This window comes from Leopardus geoffroyi, chromosome C2 (assembly GCF_018350155.1).
Source record: "Leopardus geoffroyi isolate Oge1 chromosome C2, O.geoffroyi_Oge1_pat1.0, whole genome shotgun sequence".
Lineage (NCBI taxonomy): Eukaryota > Metazoa > Chordata > Mammalia > Carnivora > Felidae > Leopardus > Leopardus geoffroyi.
The window spans coordinates 151,068,894-151,089,039 of NC_059333.1; the positions used below are offsets into that span (position 1 = coordinate 151,068,894).

General features: G+C 51.9%; 1 protein-coding gene across 5 annotated transcripts in view; it reads right to left on the reverse strand.

Annotated features, from left to right (window-relative positions):
• The window catches only part of LOC123575777 (myosin VIIA and Rab interacting protein), a 372,974-nt gene that overhangs the window by 78,615 nt on the left and 274,213 nt on the right, over positions 1-20,146 (reverse strand). For all 5 annotated transcript variants that reach the window (XM_045436470.1, XM_045436473.1, XM_045436469.1 and 2 more), the window contains 4 exons: positions 15,425-15,505; positions 11,549-11,646; positions 11,249-11,329; positions 8,628-8,771 (listed from right to left, as the gene is read on the reverse strand). In XM_045436470.1, the coding sequence (XP_045292426.1) occupies positions 8,628-8,771; positions 11,249-11,329; positions 11,549-11,646; positions 15,425-15,505 (404 nt within the window). The remainder of the gene's footprint in view (positions 1-8,627; positions 8,772-11,248; positions 11,330-11,548; positions 11,647-15,424; positions 15,506-20,146) is intronic.

Genomic DNA, 20,146 nt, shown 5'->3' on the forward strand with positions numbered 1-20,146 from the left:
CGTGCCTCCAAGGTCTGGCAAGAAGACCGCCCTTCTGTGTCATCGCACACATCTTTCCATACTCTGGTACAGTCATTAGTATGACATGTCAGTTCTGCCAAAGATTGTGAGCTCCTTGAAGGCAGGGATGGTCTTTTGGATGTGACGGTTGGTTACACGTCTGTGACTGAATTTACAGGATGTAAGACGGAGGTCTGGCGCTAAAGGAGCTGATGATCTATTGCCAGGGACACAATGAGCAATTTTATATGCCCTGCTCTTCCTTTTTTAAATTTGCAAGCTTCTCAACTATAAACCACTGAATACATGTTTACATCATGACAAAAATGATATTTAATGTTGCATTTTACGGCGGTTCGCATGGTATTTTATGTATGTCCGTATGTGTCTTTAAGAGGTGGCTTGGGTCCATTTCTATGGTTCAGAAATGCTCCCCCACCTACAAAAGCCAAACCCAAGAAATGAAAAGGGCCTTTGGGTCCAACATGGAAGATGGAATCTGTGTTCTTCATGAGAGTTGGGGACACCAGACTTTTATAATCTATTTCAGGCAAGCTGCTCTTTCACACTAGAAGAGAACTATATCCTGACAGTCACAGAAGACCCCAAGATCTGGCTTCTACAGGTCTCAGGACGCTGCTGGCCAGGTCTCCAGCCAGGGTGCAAAAACCCCAGTTCTGAGACCCAGATCTGGTTTTGCCACACATTCATTGCAATAAGCACACGGTCCAGCAGATGGCGCCACGATAATGCTTTTACTCACCAGTTAGTTCAACCTCTATGGCTCCTGGGAAGTGATGGGATTACTTGAGTCATTTACTTGCTCATTACCCTGGCTGGACCTTTGTGCCCACTCTTTCATTCCTACCCATGACCTCTGCTTCTCTTCCCTTTCCTTTCTCTTACCCACCCTAGGGTCCATGGAAGAAACAGGGCTGGTGATGTCAGGAAGGGCTGACCTGAGTTAGCATCTGCATGTGCATTGCAAGGAGGGCCCAGAATGGTTGGTGGAATCGACGGTCCAGGAATACGAGGCTTGCAAAGCCAGCAAAGCCTCGCAGGGATGAACTTGAGAACCTGAGCTTGGAAACAGGCCTGCCTCACTCTTCAGGCACTAACTAATGGGGCATGTTAGGCAGGGGGTCTGTGCCAGCTTCTCCTCCTGCTATGTGGGATCCTGGGTGGAACCTCAGCTGTTCTACGCCTCAGTTTCCTCATGTAAAGGGATCAGTGTCAGGCCTGACACCTCAAAAGCACTCGATGAACATCCGTCACAACAAGAGTGTTTATTAAGCTCTGCCACCTAGCCCGGACAACGAGGAAACAAACACGAGGAAACTGAGGCCGGGGTGGACTAATTTGCCCAAGCACATCGTTGGTCAGGGGGCAGAGGCAGGGCCTGAGCTCGGGTCTGTCTGGTTCCAGGCTGATGCTATCCCATGCTGTGTGGAGCCTGTGCCGGAAGCCTGGGAACAATGAGCTCCTGGCCAATATGCTCCAGCCCGGTGGGATTTGCCACTTGAGCCAGCTGGCTCTGCTGCTCTGGGCGAAACACGCAGCACAACCACGAGTTACCTCTGTTACAGCTTCCTTTGCATCATGCGCTGCCCATAGCCCTTGGAAGGGTATGCTGTTGCGATGGTGGCTAGGGCTATCAACGGGGCAGGCTCCCTGAGGCCCTGACCATGGCTCCCCAGTGGCCTGTGCTCTCAAGGAGGCCGCGCCCCAGGGAGAGAATGTTTTTAGTATCAGGCGTTGGGGGCCAAGGGATCAACAGCGGCGCCTGTATGAATAACAACTGAGACCAAGCTTTTGCTTTGGAGTTTTAGGGTCAGGCATAGATACTAAATTCAATCTGGTAATCATAACTAATGAGACATACTTTAGGTCTATACTGGAGTCCCTCAAAGGAGAGAGCAAATATGAGGGAGGAAGGGACCGAAACACCAGAGGAAAGGCTGAGAAGAATAGGGAGGAATAGAGAAGGGACAGAGAGGTGCCTCTTGGTCACCGGGCACATCCTAAGAGTCTGGTGCCTGCTGTTGCCATCGTTATTATCGGTAGGATCATCAAATTATTGCTAAAGCAATTTTGTGTATATACACGCCCAAAGAGACAGGCCTTAAATGAATTACAACCCCTGCAGTTTTAGGATATTGCACCTTAAGGCTTGGAAAGCTGGGTGGCACTGACCCCCCTCCCGGCAGAGCACCACACAATGAGGGAGGAAATTAAAAAGAGAACAATCACAGTCAACCTTCTTTCAAGAGAAGGGACGAGAGCTCCTGTCTGCCTGGGGATGGGCTCAGTGTGGTTGCAGATCGGCGAAAGTCACAGGGCCTGCACTGTCTGGGATTCTGCATAGTTATTCCCTGAGCCAGCGGGGGCCAGGTCAATGGGGCACTGAGGCCACGCAGACGATCAGGGCCGTCCCCGGTCCGGAGGTCAGGGAGTCCTCCTGGGATAGAAAGAGGCTGTCCTTAAGCCTGTTGGCCTCACCTGGGCAGATCTGGGTCAAGTACACTGAGGCCCAGGCTCCACTCCAGGCCCCATGAGTCAGAAGTGCTGGAGTGGGGCTCTGGCGGGTGACGCAGATGAGCATCCAGGGTGGGAACAGCAGGTGGGGATGACCAACTTCCACGAAGTCCCCAAGAACCAAGACTTGGCCCGTTGCTTCATGTCCGGGCTCTGGCCAGGGATCAGGCATAGTTCTGCATTTATGCCCTCTGTTTATCACTTCATCTATTTATCTCTTCCTGTTTATCACTTCCTCTGTTTATCTCTTCCTCTGTTTATCTCTTCCTGTTTATCACTTCCTCTGTTTATCTCTTCCTCTGTTTATCACTTCCTCTGTTTATCACCTCCTCTATCACCTCCTCTGTTTATCTCTTCCTGTTTATCACTTCCTCTGGTTATCTCTTCCTGTTTATCACTTCCTGTTTATCACCTCTTCTGTCTATCACCTCCTCTGTTTATCTCTTCCTGTTTATCACTTCCTCTGGTTATCTCTTCCTGTTTATCACTTCCTGTTTATCACCTCTTCTGTCTATCACCTCCTCTGTTTATCTCTTCCTGTTTATCCCTTCCTCTGGTTATCTCTTCCTCTGTTTATCACTTCCTCTTTTTCTAAAACCCTGGACCAATGCTGTGCAACAACACTTTCTGGAGTGATGGAAATGTTCTGCATCTGAGCTGCCCAATATTGTAGCCGCCAGCCAGAGGTGCTGCTGAGCACTGGAAATGTGGCCAGTGTGACAGAAGAACTGGGTTTTAAGCTTTGTTTCATTTTAACTAATTTAAATTTCAACGGCCACTTGGGTCTTGTGGCCACCATATTGGAGAGCACAGCCCCAGGACTTGGAGGTCACTGAGTCTGCTGATCTCATTCTATAGAGGAAGAAGCTAGATCAAAGGCTTTGGAACAGGAGAAAGGTGTTCATCTCCCAGCCCCACCAATCACAGGCTGTGGGACCTCAGGCAGTTTATGGTAAAGCTTTAGCCTCTGTTTACTTATCTATAAAATGGGTTCAATAATACCTGCATCCCTGCCTCATGGTGAGGGGTAAGAGAGCCCTGAGGTGGGCAAACGAGTGCCTGCTCCTTGACCCGTATGCGCTGCTGTCCCCTCCCCACACGGCCTCATCAGCAGTCACCAGGCTGCACAACCCAGGGGGTGCCGCTCGGCCCGGGTTCTAGGTGAATGGCTGTGCAATGTGGTGGCCTTGGCCAGGGTAAGTCCCCCTTAGGCTCTCACTCCGGATGTGGTGCTGGCACAGACTCTTTCACGGCAGGGGAGTGGGGCCAAGTGCAGGCCAGGGGCCAGCAGAAAGCACCAGCTTAGCCCTCAAGGGCAAGCATTTGGAGAAGCTGACCCTCGTCCCCTGGGTGTGTCACCGCCTGAGGCCCCAGGCTGGCCCTGCCATGGTGCTGGTCAGAGGGAAAGGGCTTGGGGTCCTGACCAAGGGAAGTCAGGCTGCGGTCTATCCAGGGGTTAAGCCCCAGGTGTAGCGTCACGTGGAAGTCTGAAGGCAAGAGAGGAAGGCAACAGGCCAGAGACAGGGACAGAGGGAGGAAGGCATGAAACATGGTGGAAAGTGGTGGGTCAGGGGCACCGGAAGGGGCCCTGCCCTTTCCTGCAGGCCCTCTTGGGGGCCTCGGCCGGCCAGCTTGTCCTGTTAGTTTGTTAATGTGGTTGCAGCCAAATGAGACGGCAACTCAGGCAGAGGAGGGATGCAGGCTTCTCTGTCCCCGCACAGCCAGCACTTGGCTTATGCCTTTCCGAACAGCCAGCTAATCAAGACTCGAAGGGTTCTTATCACCGAGGCCTGGGTAAGGCACAGGCTCTCCTTCCAGACGTTTTTGCAAAGCTCTAATCACACTGCTGTCTTTAAACCAAACCGGGAGCTACAAATGATTGTTCGCGAGGGTGTGGATCACAGCGTTTTGCTGAGACCTTAATCCTCATGTTCTCCTTCCTTCACAGGTATCCCGGAAGCCAGAGGGGAAGTGCTCAAGTCCGGGCCATGACTGAGTCTCCACAGATCAACATCCTGCCATCAGGTGGCCACGGCCCTGTAATCGAGAAACCCCTGCCACGTGCCTGATGCTGAGCTGGCCCAACGCCAGAACATACGTGACCAGTGACAACCGGGGGCTGATGCTAGTGGCTGCTACGTGGAACAGGCTGTGCCAGGGACCCGGCTGCATGCTGGATTTCCCTTCACTTCCAGATTCAGGCTGCTCTGTTTGGGGCTGCTCCCACGAGTACAATGTGGTTGGAGAAAGACGAAGCATTCATGTCTCTCTGATGTTGTTGACAAAAATATGCTGTTTACATATTGCAAATCACAATATGGCACAACTCACAGGGAGAGGCCAGCAGAGGACTTCTTTGATCAAACATCAAAATTAATGGGGCACCTGGGTGGCTCAGTCGCTTAAGCGTCCAACTTCCGCTTAAGTCATGATCTCACAGTTCGTGAGTTCGAGCCCCGCGTCGGGCTCCGGGCTGGCAGCTCAGAGCCTGGAGCCTGCTTCGGATTCTGTGTTTCCCTCGCTTTCTGCCTCTTCCCCGCTTGCACTCTGTCTCTCTCTCTCTCTCTCTCTCACAAAAATAAATAAAACGCTAAAAATAATTTTAAAACCCCCATCAAAATTAAAGATGAAATTGTCAGTGATAGCAGCCAGCTCGTGATCTTATCCCCTCGGTAAGGTGCCCACACTCCTGCCAAGCCCTATGACCTGGGTGGTTAAAGTGTTATGCAAGAAGGTGTAACAATGTCCTTTATGGGGTGTTCCCAAACTACAGCCTCAAGGACCCCCTGCCACCCCCTCTCCCACAGGTGGATGCAAGCCCTGGGTCAGGTGGACACAGCTTCCAAAGCACTGCATGAAAGAGATTCAAGAGGTACTCGATCCGAGAGGACTTCCATTAGGCCTTGGTCTATGTCGAAATCTGGAAACAGATCATACTCTGCCATTTGCCTCAGGAAGAGTAAGTAAGAAATGCGTCAGCTTTGTCTGCCTTGATGTGGAAGCCAAGATGACAATTGTGCTGTGCAGAGGTCAGGCGTTGGGCAAGACAGACTTTCTGGTGAGAAAAGGACCCCTGAGAAGCTTTGATGTCGCAACGGGAGTCCCGTGCAACTCTGACCTGTGCCCGCCGCGTGCCGGCGCCCCAGGTGGACTAGAGTCTCTCCAGCCGGCCGAGGGGCTGCACAGGGGGTCCCCCTGGGAAGCTTCAGGGCTGCTTTCGGCCAGTGCTTGGCTGGGGGGTGTGCGGGAAGCACTTTGCGGCCCCGCTGTGGAAAGCTGGGGCCGCTGCGTTCTGGCTCATTCCAGCACCCACCGTCCCACGTGGCTGGTGACATGCAGAGTGTCTCCAGTCTCTGTGAGGGGACAGGAATATCATTTCAAGGCTGCGCTGTGAACACGGGGGGTCCCCCGGAACATCTGGCGGGGAAACAGGCAGTTCATATCCAATGAGCCAGGGGACGGGAGCAGGGCAGAGCAGAGGAAACGCTCGGAGCCAGGAGACCTGGATTCTGGTCCCGCCTCCTCCCCCAACTTCATTCCAGTGGCTCAGGTAGACTAGGTAGGCCTCAGTTTACCGCCCTGTAAAATGGGGGTTATAACGGGTGCTCTTGCGTGAATCGAATGAAATAATACGTGGGAATACCCTGTGAGTTTAAAGCCTACATTAGGGAAAACTATTGGCCATATGCTATTCCTATAGATGTCCGACAATCCCTCAATTACTGCTATTTATTAGTTACATTTTCTATGATGACTCCCAAGTCTGTCTGCATCCGTTAGTTACTGTGCAGAGCTGCGGGCAACTGACGTGACCAGGGAGCATGGGAGGAGTGTGTTTCCGGGGAGTGAGTCTCTCCCCTGCCCTGGGGAAGCAGCACGGGGTCAGGGTGGGGGAGGGGAGCTTCCGGCCTCCCTTGAAGAAAAAACAGGATGGCCCAACATGCAGTGAGTGGCCAGAGGCATCCAGTGGGTGAGCTGAGACAGCAGCAGAGAAGCAAGATGATGCCTTCTGGCTGCAGGGGGAGGGGTGGGGAGAGGGCACCCGGGAGGACACGAGGCAGGGGCGGGGCGGGGGGAGAATGGGGTGGGGGGACTGTGAGTTGGAGCAGGCTGATCAGTGACCCACTGACAGCTGCTGCCCTAGCTGACCAAAGCATGGCGGGTTCAGCTCACAACTCGCAGAGGTCCCTTGATGATACTGTGGCCTCGGTTCTGAAATGTAGAAATTAAGGTGATAATACCTATCATTTGGGGAATGCCATGTCCATGCAAAGTGGTCAGTAGCCACGTCTCATTTAGTTACTGTTCTAGTCTATACCTTGAACACATTAAGTTCCTTCCTGCTCTGAGCCTCCGTGCATGCTGTTCCTTCTGTGGGAATGCTCTTCCTCTCACTGCTCCCAAGTCTCTCAAACCTTAGTCTCAGGTGACCTCCTAGGAAGGGCTTTCCCTGACCGGCCCCCTAGCCAAGGTTTCACCTGCCTCAGTACTCTGTTCCTGCCATCTTCTTGGCTCCTCTTGACGGCAATGACTAGAGTTTGTCCCCTTGTATTTCTCTTATTATCCCTATTTTACAGATAGTTACTAAACAGCTGCTCAAGGTCACGGTTAAGGGCAACTCGAGACTCTCATGCCCAGAAGTGCCAGAGGCAGAGCGCCCAAGCCCCCTGGGCTTGCCTCTGACCCCTCAGCTTGCGGCCAGGTCTGGGGTGCTGTGGAGATCTGCACCTCCTGGAGACCCCCAAGCCTGACTCTTTGAGTTTCCTTCAGAAAGACCCCCGGAAAGCAGGGTGATGCCGTGCATGCAGCCTGAGCCCGCGAGGGCAGGGATCACTTAGCAAAACATCTGAATGACAGGCTATTTGAAGGTCGTGTGCCTCTCCCTTCTCTGAACCCCAAATCCATCTCTGGTCTCAACCTTTCAACCGAGTGCCTATCACCGTGGACTGACTCGTATCCCGGCCCTGCTTTGCTAACCAGGTTATTGAGTCCCTGAGGGCTGGGATCGGGTCTCCTATTTATTTTGTGGAGGAGCACACACCACGAACAGCAGTCAAGCTGACAGCATGTTGGCAAGGGAAGGTTCTGCCAATAAATCAATGACGTTAAAGCTCTGACAAAGCCATCAAGGTGCCTCTCGTCACCCCCCATGCATCTGGTGGCTGGTGAGGCCACGGAGCATCACTTCCGGAGTTGCACGCCGACCACGCAGCTGGTGTGCACGCCCTTTTCTCGACCCTTGACCCCAAGGAGGGGCAGGGTACAGGCTTGGCATCGCTCTTCCCACGTCCGACTGCCCAGTTCGGCACAGCGCCTGTGTGCTGCCCCGTCCCTTCCCCCCGCCAGGTCCGTGGGCGCCGACAGCTTCTAGAACACGAGCCCTGCCAACCAGTCCCTGTGTTTCGGGCTGAATCTCCACCCAGAAGGCCCGGCTCCGCAGCCTTAGCCTCCGTCCTTCCCAGCAGCCCCCGTGTCCCCCGTGGGGCTGCTTAAACCAGTGAAGGGTTTTAGAGGCTTGGTGGCTCCACCAGAGACATCAGCAGGCCCAGACCCTTGGGTCCCAGGAAGGCCATCGTGCTTTGTGATTTGGCCCTTGGCTTAATTTCAAGGTGACAGGCAGAAAGGCCAGAGCCCCTTCCTTCCCGACTTCCCAGCCGTGTCCAGATGTGGCCGTGGCCACTTTGGTGGCAATTTTCTCATGGTCACCTCTCAGGTCCACTAAGGCAAGGGGCGGAAGTTGTAAGGACACACGTGGCCGCCATACAGGTGTTCTTTTCACAGGGCCAGTACAACTCTTTCCAGAAGGAGCATGCTTACTGACACCTTTGTTCTTCCTAAATTGGTCTCTGCGTAAAAACCCGCCTCCATATTCCTTAGGAGCCCGACTGTGTTTCCTCCCTCTGTCCCCTCCCAGGCCCCCCACCCCCCCCCGACACGTTCTCTGTTCCTCACCCCGTCCCCCCTTCAGGAACCCTTGGCACACCAGTCAACTACAGATGGTGGGGCATGGCAGCCCCACGTCCAGGGGGACAACGGCTCTGACCTGTGCCTGATGCAGGACATCTGCATGGGAGGGGGGGCCTGGGACTCACCCAGAGGGTGGAGGGAGCTCGGGGGCCTCCCGGGGGGGCTGCGGTCCCCTCGTCAGCGGCCTCTGCACTGCAGCTCTGGGGCTGTGACCACTCTGGCTCTTCTCCCATTTGCTGCTCGCCTTTGTTCTTCTGTTTTCTTATGATCTGGGGAGGAAGTGGGTGACACAAGGGGGCAAGTTACTGGCAAGGCCTTTGGGTGCTGGGTGGAGTAACTGCGGCCACCTCTGGGATTTTTTTAGCCACTTTCTTTTAGCCACATTTAAGGGCTTAGTTTCAACAGAATACCAGCCCGTTTCAGATCTGCCTTAGGGTAAAAATGACACAACTACAGCCCTAAACATTCTACAGCACTTTGCGGTTTATAAATAATCCTTTTGAGATGCTGACAACTTCAATTTTTAAGGGCCAGCACATGCCAGGCTGTTTCAGGCACTGTATATGGTCTACCTCATTTAATCATCGAAATAATTCTCAGGGCTATGTTCTATAACTCTTCCCATTTTACAGATGAGGAAACGGGCTCGGCGAGGTTATCAGTTAAGGCCACAGAGCTCATGAATACTGGAGCTGCATCTCAAACCCAGAGTCTCTGGCTATAAATCCTGGTTTTAGGAAGCGCTGGCAGAGTCTGTGAAGCGGGCAGGTACCAAGAGCCGTCAGGGAAGGCTTCTGCTCGTTTGTACTGCTTCCTACGTGGGGCACAGCCATTTGGATGTAATGAGTCCATTTATACACCGGTGTCTGGGCTCCCAACCTCTTGTAGGCAGGAAGCAGCTGAGAAAACGGCTGAGCCACTGATCTGAGTGTATCCTTCAATGTCTTTGTAGACCAGACAGGATGAGAAAGCGGGAGGCCGAGAGCCAGGGGGAGTGATGAACTGATGTGCCACGCCCTCGGGCAGACCAGGGCCGGATGGAGGCGTACCCCCATCTCCAGAGTCTTGTACCAGCTGTCTGTGCCCCCACAGGGTCTGTTCGACCCGTGACTTGTTTGCTTGGTTCGTAGGTCTCCAGCTTAGGAGCAGCCGAATCTGGGTTGAATGTACTTTGAGCTGTGGGTGGGATGAGACGCTTGGGGGTCTCTGGGTGGAGTGAGGGTGCACGGCATAAGGGACATGGATTTTGTGACCAAAAGGGACGACCGAACGTGCTCATCGCTCCCCGCATGCAGTCCTTTGTTGTGTGACTCCTCATCCCTCCCAGGACAGGGAGAATATACTTCCCACCTTGGCTGTGGCTGACTGTGCACCTTGCTTTGGCCAATGACGGGTGAGGAGGGAGTGGGTAGCGACAGGAGTCAGGGCGGAGCCTGGGCCCTCGTCCACACCACTGTTTCCTCTTGCTCTCCTCTGCTTCTGTCCTGGCTGTGTAGCTGAAGTGCCTTCAGTCCGGCCCCAGAATGAACACATTGCACGGACTAGATCCCAACCCATAGCTCGAGATGGGGTCACTGCAGATGCACGCGTGAGAAAGAGACTGTGGTATGATAAAACATATGTGTGGCCTTTGACCCTGGTTCCTGGCACAAAGCTTGGAGAGTCGTTGTTAGGCTAATGAGGTGATGAGCCAGACCACTATACAGATGGAGGCTGGTGGCCAGAAAAGCCAACCATGTGAACCATGGGACTTTCAGCCCCACCTTCAGCCTCCCTCGGGGCGAGGGAGGAACTCTATGCACCTGACTGGTGCATCCACTGATGTGCTGGGAGTGAGTGTGGCGGGCGGAGAGGGCATGGAGGTCTGCACACCCCTCCGACACAGGCCTTGTTACCCTCTGCATCTCTTCATCTGGCTGTTCATTTGTCTCCTTTGTGATAAACCAGTAATTGGACGTACAGCGCTTTGCTGAGTTTTATGAAAATCATCCGACCTGAGGGCAGTCATGGGCATCCCTGAATGTGCAGTAGGCTGGACAGAAGTGCAGTAACTTGGGCATACCTGAAACTTCACTGGTATCTGGAGTGGGGGCACTCTAGCGGGGCTGAGCCCTTGGCTTGTGAGGTCTGTGCTAACTCTGAGTAGACAGTGTCAGAATTGAGTGGAATTGAATTGAACTGAATTGAATTGAATTGAATTGAATTGAATTGAAGAACACCCCTGTGGCGTCAGAGAATCGCCTGTGGAACACAGAAAGAATCCTGCTCAGAGGCACAGAGTTTTGGGGTGGCTGGCTTCTCAACAGTAATTAACTGACACACCACGTACGGGACAGTTTAGGGCACAGAGGTAGCAGGGGGTGACCGCAAGTTTTCTTCAGCAAGAGACTGTTTGAGAGATGTGAGAAGAGGACACACGTATACACACGCACACACGTGCACACACACACTCGTGGGAGGCCCAGGGAACAGGAAGACAGTGAGTAACCTGCTCCGTGCTGAGTTCCTGGCTCCCCACCCACTAGCTCCATCCATAAAGGCAACCATATTCGACCCCTCTGCTTACGTTTTGCCGGGCAATGCAAATCCTTTTGCACTGGCCCCCAGAGCACAAGAGGGGAGAGTGACCAGGCACAGAAACGGCGCCCAAGGCAACAAGGTACCCACAGGTGCGCCTCAGCCGGCCAGAGGCCCTGGTCTGGGCCAGGGTGACGAACTGCAGTGCGGGAGGCCAGGGTCTACCCACCTTCTGCAGGATGGTCGTGGCCAGTTCGTCCGTCAGCTCCTCCTTGTGGTCCCGCAGGTAACTGGCCTCATTCTGCTTGTCCTGCGGAGGGAGGGAAGAGAAGGGCCGCATGCTGTGGGTGGGTCGGGGGACCCGGCAATCACTTTCTTGGGAGTTCTGACCACAGAGGCAGAGGGAGGGTGGGCCCGGCCCTAGTCAAGGACAGACACCATGAGGCCGGTTTGCTGACAACCTATACTTTGTTCTGGCGGCCAGGACCTTGACCCGCACCACCCCCCAGGGAGGAGAAGGGCATCGTACCAGACTGTCCCCATAGGCTTCTGCTTTGGAAATTGCCTCCTCGATGGCCTCTTCAGCCACCCGCAGGGCGACAGCCAATGTGTCCATCATGCTGTGTCCTAGACAGGAAACAGAACACAGACCACTTTCGGAAAGGGAAAGGCAGGTAAAATGATGGTTCCACTTTACTGCTTCTGTTAAAGTCTTGCAGGGGCCCGGTGATAAGTTCCCCACTGTTTACCCTGGCCCCCAGTGGTTCCCACTCACCCTCGACTCCAGCCACAACAGAATCGCTGCAGAGTCATTACCTCTCCCTTTCTGATCCCCATATCTTGGGCTTCCTTCCTCTGGTCCCTGCTCTGTAACTGAGCTGGTTTCTGGGGACCCCAAGCCTTGGCCCAAGGGTTCCTCCTCTGAAAATCCTCCTGTCCAGATCCCTTCGTTCCCCCACCTTGGCTGGATGTCCATCTGAGGTTCTGCAGTTCCTTCCCGTGGGGCCAGAAAGACTGTCCCTCCCCGCACAGGTCATTCTCAGAGAACACGACCGGATCACACGGTCCCTCTTGTGCCCTAACACTGAGCATGGCTCCCGACACACAGAGTGGCTTACGGATAACTGCACAGAAGGAATCCATGTAAGGAAATACTGGTTCTTCTAAACCAAGTCCATCACTAAAAACTCTGACCAAGTTCACCGAGCTCAACCACCTGCTGGCCCCAGACTGAGTGTCACATCCATGGCCACAGTTAATCTCTACAAGAATCCACTGAGTAGGTGCCATCTGACAGACAAGAGAACTGAAGCACAGAGAGGTCAAGCAACTTGGCCAAGGTAACTCAGGGAGACAGGAAGAGAGATGAGTTGGGATCCAGACTGTCTCCAAAGCCCTCGATTTTAACCGCAAAAGCGAGACAAATACAAGCTAACGTGATTTAAAGTCTAATGCTATCGTTATTTTTAGCAAGCGTATTTTTTGCAAATGGCATATTATTTGCAAATGGCAACAGGTGGATAGAAACGTCCCCGTGTCAAAGGACTTTTGCAGGTGACAAAATTCTTTAATTTTTTTTTTTATTTTGGAGAGAGAGAGAGAAAGAGAGAGAGAAAGAAAGAGAGAGAGAGAGAGAGAGAGAGAGAGAGAGAGAGAGAGAATCTCAAGCAGGCTCCACATTCAGCATGGAGTCCAATGTAGGGCTTGGTCCTGGAACCCTGGGGGGTTGACCTGACACTAAATCAAGAGTCAGACCCTCAATCAACTGAGCCACTTGGGTGCCCCAACCAAAGTCTTTTTGGATCTAAGTGATTGGAAGAGTTCTGCTTCCCCAGAAGCTAGATTTCTCCTTCTTACTTGAAAGTGCGAATTTCTATCATCCCTCTCTTAGTTTAGCCCGGAAACCTGATTCACACCAGGCACAAGAACACAGGTCTGCAAGGGCTGCGTGCCTATGTCTTCTTTGCCCGGATTTCAACTTCCTGTTTCCATTTATAATCTCCTCCTCATGCATTATTTAACACATGCAAACCTCCTGAAAGCTGCCTCAAATCCTTTGTAGAGCCAGACTAGGTGTAAATACATCAACTCACTCATTAATCAATCAAAAAAACTTAATTCAAGCTTCTTAGGCTCCGAAAGACACAAACGTAGACCCAGATTGGCATCTGGCAGACATGAGTAAATCTCTAAAACCAAGCCAGTCAAGCTCAGAGCGATCCAGCCGGCTGACGGGTCCATTGTAAGCTGACTATGATGATACAAGACACCCGGATCGGGGCGACCCAGGTCAAGGCTCTGCGCACCTCAGGGTGCCCGACTGAACGTGTATTTTCCCTAATGTCTCCATATGAACAGGCTACAAGATTGAGGTTGTCATGACACCCAGTACTCCCTGGAGGACACTGAATTTCCCATGCCTCTTCTTCAAGATACTAGCCAATATATTTGTCACAGAAGAAGTGCTTGTAAGCTCTTGCTGGTTCTGTGAGGGGCCCCATGATGCCTTGAGAGACAAACCAAGCCCACGGTCTTGTGTGCTTCCCAGGCTACGGGGTGGCGGGGATCATTACCCAGCTCCACAGGTCCTGCGCAAGTACGAGCCTGGAGCCATAACCCAAAGGCTCTGGATGCTGCGGTCATGACTTCCAGAGGAGGATGAAATGGAGCACTGAAGACGGTTTAGCTTGAAAGTGAAGGTTCAGGTCGGTGCCACAGAGGGAAAGACTGCTGGCGGGTGTAGAGGAAGGAGAAGAAGCCAGAGGCAGACTGACCTAAGCTCAGAAGGCCAGCAGACAACGGGATGGTCAGTTTTAGGCATCAACCTGGCTAGGCTACTGTACCCAGTTATTTAATCAAACTGGGGTTATGAAGGTATTTTGTGGATGTGGTTAGCATCTACAGTAGTTGACTTGAAGCGAAGGGCATTGCCCTTTAGGTAACGTGGGTGGGCGTCATCCAAGCTGTTGAGAGCAAAGGCCTTAAGGGTACCAACTGAGGTTTCCGGGAGAAGAAAGCCTCAAGACTGAAGCATGGACTTCTGTCTGAGTCTCCCACCTACTGACCTACACTGTAGACTTCAGGCTTACCAGGCCCCACAACTGTATGTGAGCCAAGTCCCTAAAATAAAATAAAATAAATCTGTGTGTGTGTGTGTGTGTGTGTGTGTGTATCCCACTGGTTCTGCTTCTCTGGAGGACCTTGGTGGATATGAATGGTCACTGAAGGCAATATCAATACCAGGGAATTGTGGGCAGGAGGTGCTCAGGCCATGGATGTCAGAATATCAGGATAGAAATTGAAGGACAGAATTGGAAACAGAGCTGACGGGAACTTGAGTGGCTGGGGCAAAGTAGCAGGGAGGGGGGCTGAGGGAAAGGGAACTCTTGCCGGTGGAGCTAGGCGGCTGAGGACCTTGATTAGGATGGGCTGAGGTTCAGATCACTGTAGGGTTTACAGGGCTTAATAATCAAGCTTTGGAAATGTGAGTTTAGATCTCTGGGCTGAAATGAGTGCCGGGCATTTCAGCCTCGGCAGTGAATGGAGGTGCGCGGGGGGCGCAGGGGTGTAAGGTACCCCGTGGAGAGGTTCCAGGCAGGAAGGATGGAGGAGGATGGGACCTTCCTGGGAAGGCACCCAAAGGAGAGAACGGAGGGCAGCCGTAGGGTGCCAGAAGCCGGGGACTCAGGAGGCTCTCAAGGCCCAGCACTCAGGAGAAGGAGGTGAAATAGTGGAGAAGGTTTTATTTGAAACCGGAAGTTTGTTTGGCTTTTAACTTGTGCTCTAAGGGGACTATTATATTGGTATAAAAAAAGGAGAAGTGAATCAGGAAATGACACATTCTTTGGAAGAATACTTTTATTTTATTATTATTTTTAAATGTTTATCTATTTATTTTGAGAGAGAGAGAAGCAGAGAGAGAGAGAGAGGGAGGGAGAGAGAGAATCCCAAGCAGGCTCCGCATTGTCAGCACAGAGCCGGATGCGGGGCTCGAGCTCACGGACTGTGAGATCATGACCTGAGCCAAAACCAAGAATTAGACGTTCAACTTACGAAGCCACCCAGGCACCCCTGCAAGAATATTTTAATATGAGCTACGCGGGTGTATTCATTATTATATTCCAGCTCCGGAAGATAGTATTGGAGCTCTGACTCACCAGGTGATGTGAGGTACCCAGGGGTGGGGTAGCAAATGCGTTTCTTTAGGCCACGCCTTGCGTATACTCACCAATTTCGACGATGGAGTCACACAAATGGCAACAACAAGAATGCCCGTGGAGACTCACACACAGCCACAAGCAGTTGTGTCCAGCGGTTACAGTGCAACCGGGAGACCCTGATGGGGTCTGAAGGTGTTCCTAGCCCTCCAACTTCCCGTTAGCTATAAACTCTTAGGCAAACTCACCTTCAGACTGTCTATAAAATGTTGAATCACTGCCTGACACACTTCCTTCATTCTCCAGGTTTGCCTCGAAAAAGCTTCCTCCTACAGGGAGGGAGAAAGCGGGACGGAGAATAGGATTATCACAGGTCCCCAGGGAGCACAGGTGCACGGTCACAGAACTGGCAGGTCACCCGTACCCACTCTGATTAAGTCAGCTTTGCAAACAGGTTTAGGGAACCGCTGGGTCTTATAATAATGCTACAGTTTTGGACCAGTCACCCTTTTCTTCTCACACTGATTCGTGGTGTAACGTTGCTGCCTCCCCTAGCTTTCTTCTGGTACCTTCTTTGGAGGCAGCATGGAGTCAAAAACAGAACAACAGATTGAAGTCAGAGACATGAAAGGTTGATTCCTGGACCTGCAAATTACTAGCCATGTGACCTTGAGTCTGTGACTTAACCTCTCTGACACTCGGCTTCCTTACTAGAAGAAAGCGAAATCTCAAGAGCTCGTGACGGTGATTGAGACCCTGTGGGTTTGGTCTTCAGCTGCGTCTGTGGCACTGACCCACACAGCTGCCTTTAGCTAATGATTTAACTATCACCCTTCTCTTCTGTAGAAGGGAGTCCACGTGGAACAAGCCCAGAGATAGCCAAGGTCAACCCCCTGGCATCTGATCTTTGAAGGCCCGCTGCCTCTCCTCTGGTCTTCTTTGAATCGAACACACAATCCTAATCTTAATCCAGGCCGGGCAGAGCAGTTGGCTAAGCCTTTTTTAAAGCCCTTTTCCAAGTTGGGGATTTTTATGATATGTGTTCATTCACCAAATGAGATCTCTGAAGATGGGGATGATGGGACTCTTTTAAAGTCACTGGATATTATATCCTTGGTACCCAAGATAGCACCTAACAGTGGGTGGCTCAAGAAAAATGGATTGGATTGGATGTTGGTGGGAACACTGATGGAACCCAGAAAATAAATATGGGTCTATGTGCCTTAGCTCAAAACGGGGCAAATGCCAGTAATGCTATGTCAAACTAAGCAACGGGCCTCCAGTGCTTATAATACACCCCGTGCTTTCTTGGAGGGCTGTTAGGGGGCTCCCATGTGGGAAATCCAGGGTAAATGCTATAGGTATTTGAGGCAGGTTTAGTAGCCGGCTACCTTCACGAAACAAGCCATTAGTGGGTAGCCTGTCATGGCGACTCAGTCTGACCATATATCATTCTCCGTGTTTGTGGTTTTTGCCCAGCCTTTCATAATATATATGAAGTCCATTTATTCTAGCTCTGTGATCCTGAGGATGTGGCTTTGTCTTTCTGGGTCTCAGTGTCCTCACTTACGATGTAAGGCTTTAAGGTAAGTTATCTCTGCAGACCCTAAGCTACAGATCTTAGTGCAAATATTTCACTGTGGCGTGGCTACAGCCAGTATTCATTCATCCATCCAGCCAAGAGTCCATAAGCACCTACTAACTAGGTGCCTGGCTCTGGGCTGGGTGTTAGGGTATACTGGTGAGCAAAGCCAGAAATCCTTGTTGCCCTGACCAATTGGAGAGTCTAGTGGGAAAGAATTCATCAAAGATTTATGTAAGTCCGTGTAAAATTATAGATACGTTAAGTGCCCTGACTGGGTGCTTCATAGTATGGTGGACGTGTCTAACAGGGACAGTGAGTCACCAGGCAGAGGGGTGGTGGGGAGGTGGGCAAACAGCGTGCACAGGGAAGGCGGTGGGGGTAGCAGGTGCATCTGAGGACCTAAACAGGAGGCAGTGTGGCTGGGCTTGGAGACCCAGACCACACAGGGCATGGTGACTGTATCTTTATTTTTTGATCTTTATTCCAACAGCCACATGAATAGCCAGTGAAGCTTCCGTGGAGGTGATCTGGTCAGATTTGCACGTCCAAGTGCACTCTGGCTGCCATCGGGAGAGCGGCTGGTGGGGGCAGTGAGGAAAGGCAGGGAGTGGGAGCCCTGAGTGCAGTGTGCTCTCGGTTGAGGGTCTCCACCACCTACTGGGAAGAGCACTGAGGCAGGGCGGCAAGTGGGGGAATGTGCAGACCAGGAATGGTCTGGGAAACAGAGAGACCCGGGCATGTTTACAGATCAATAGGAAGGAACCAGTGGAGAGAGAGGCTGGCTTAGCAAGAAGGAAGGGATGCATGACCTTGAGACCTTCCTGGAAGGTGACAGGATCCAGCGTAGGGGTGCATACTACCTGCCCTGTGAAGGAGAAGGTGCGGTCATCTGCCGAGAGAATGGGGGAGGCTGGAGGGGGGAATGAGCAGAGAGAAGATCTAGAAATATCTTGGGGAGAATGAGCTGCCCAGAGGGCAAGCTCTTGCTCCGCATGATTTTGAACTTTCTAGTACAGCATCTCTCCCCCCGTGTCCCTTTAAATTCACAGGTGGGATCTTTCAGTGTTATTTAGGAATGGCAGAAAGCGGCTGAACTGTTCTGGAAAGCACTGATGTGGCAATCACACCAGGTCATCCTATCTTTCGTGAGTTGCAGGAACCTCTGATTTCACACGGCTCAGCATTTTCAAAAGACCACGTTTGTCGGTCAAATCCCAGATGAAGGATGTTATAGACCTTTACAGGAATCACATCCAAAATAGATATACAGTGTTCATGAATAAAAAGGCAGGGTTTATTTCTCCCATTTTATTTATCCCATAAACGCGTATTTATCCAATAAACATTTATTTATCCAATAAATGCATATGTTATTTATCCAACTGTCTAGAGGTTAAGTACATTCATAACGACTACATTTATCATTTCACGTAGTGCCGCTTCTCTCTAGGGTAACCATTAAAAATGTCACGCTCAATCTATCGGATGAATCAGTGAGCACTCGTTACCATTGGACACTATATTTTTAAAAAATTTATTTACTTATGATCTGACCTCTCCAACTGGCCTGCTGGCTCTGGGTTGGTAGGGTCTTGTCTGTCTTGTCACTCAAGCCAGGTGGGCACACAGTAGGTGTTCAGTACATGTTTGCTGCATGTTTTTTGTTTTTTGTTTTTTTAAAAAAATTTTTTTTTTCAACGTTTATTTATTTTGGGGACAGAGAGAGACAGAGCATGAACGGGGGAGGGGCAGAGAGAGAGGGAGACACAGAATCGGAAACAGGCTCCAGGCTCTGAGCCATCAGCCCAGAGCCTGACGCGGGGCTCGAACTCCCGGACCGCGAGATCGTGACCTGGCTGAAGTCGGACGCTTAACCGACTGCGCCACCCAGGCGCCCCGCTGCATGTTTATTAAAGGAACGAATACCTCTTAGATCTATCTGATGGAACCAACGGGTCTCCTTGTAGGCCTGGCCTATCCCGGTCACCTGATACGGGCTGTGGGAGGAGTAAGCCTAGCTTGGGAGGGCCGGAAGGACTGACGTGGGTGCAGGGCGGCACCTGGTGGCTGACCCATAAGATTCTACGAACTCAATGAATTTTCAATGGACTGAGGGTGCTCAGGCCAACTACGCTGGTCCTGGGGGTGGAGAGGTTTCACAGGTACAAGGAGCTCCACCCCGAGAGTTCTGGAGCAGAGCACATGCCTTGCGTGCCGTAGATATTGCATATTATGTTCTGACCATCACGATTCTGAAAATGAGTACCCTTTGCTGGATCTGAAGATGGGTCCATCTTATTTAGAATGCTTGCTGCATAGGGCCGCCTGGGTGGCTCAGTCGGTTGAGCGTCTGACTTCAGCTCAGGTCATGATCTCACGGTCCATGAGTTCGAGCCCTGCGTCAGGCTCCATGCTGACAGCTCAGAGCCCGGAGCCTGCTTTGGATTCTGTGCCTCCCTCTCTCTCTAGCCCCTCCCCTGCTCATGCTCTGTCTCTCTCTTTCTCAAAAATAAATAGAAACATTAAAAAAAAAAAAAAAGAATGCTGCTTCACAAATTGTGGTCAGGTGCTCTCTGGGGCTCTCCATCTCGGCTGTGCCTTAACATACCCCATGGAGCTTTACAAAGTATCTGTACTGGGCTCACCTCCACAGATTCGGAAGTACGTGGCTGAGCGTGGAAGATGACCCTGTCACCGGAAGGTGATTCTGGACTGAGTACGTACGGTTGGGATTGAGGAAGACAGGTAACAACAATGCAAGGGTGCTGGGTGATAGGTGGGAGCTCATTGTGAGGGCGCCCCAGTCATTTGGCGTAACCGGGAGGCCACGCGTGCCCTGGGGGATCTCCCTCTACTTGAGGCGTGACTGAATTTTCTAGGCGGTGTGTAGAATAAATCCCATTGTTTCATGATCGCGGCTTATCAGCTTTGAACATGATCTCACAAACTGTTTCTTGTCCCCTGGTCTCCGTTTCCGTTAAACAGAAATCTTAGTTTAAATGGCGCCCCGAATCATGAAAGCAACTGAGTGGAATGCTTCAGCGAAGCGTCTTGGTACCCACAAAATGCTTTCAAGATTAAGCGAGTGCCACGCTGAGGACAGAAGATGTGCCAGGGGTTGAGCCACACTTTGGGGGCACAGAGGTGATGAAGCTATTGCTTCCCAGGGTTGAGCAGGAGAGAGGCGTGTAAAGCATTCCCTGAAGGCCCGGATGAAGGAAGTGGTGAATCCCGGAAGGCCCAGAACCCAGGTCTGCCTCTATGGTGGCAGACAGCGACCCCCAGTGGATGGTTTTCCTCAGAAAGTGACGCGTGAAAATTTCAAAGCCCTGAGCTGGCCCGCTTGGGACGCATGTGTGCCTGAGCCACCCTTGGGGCCTGAGGG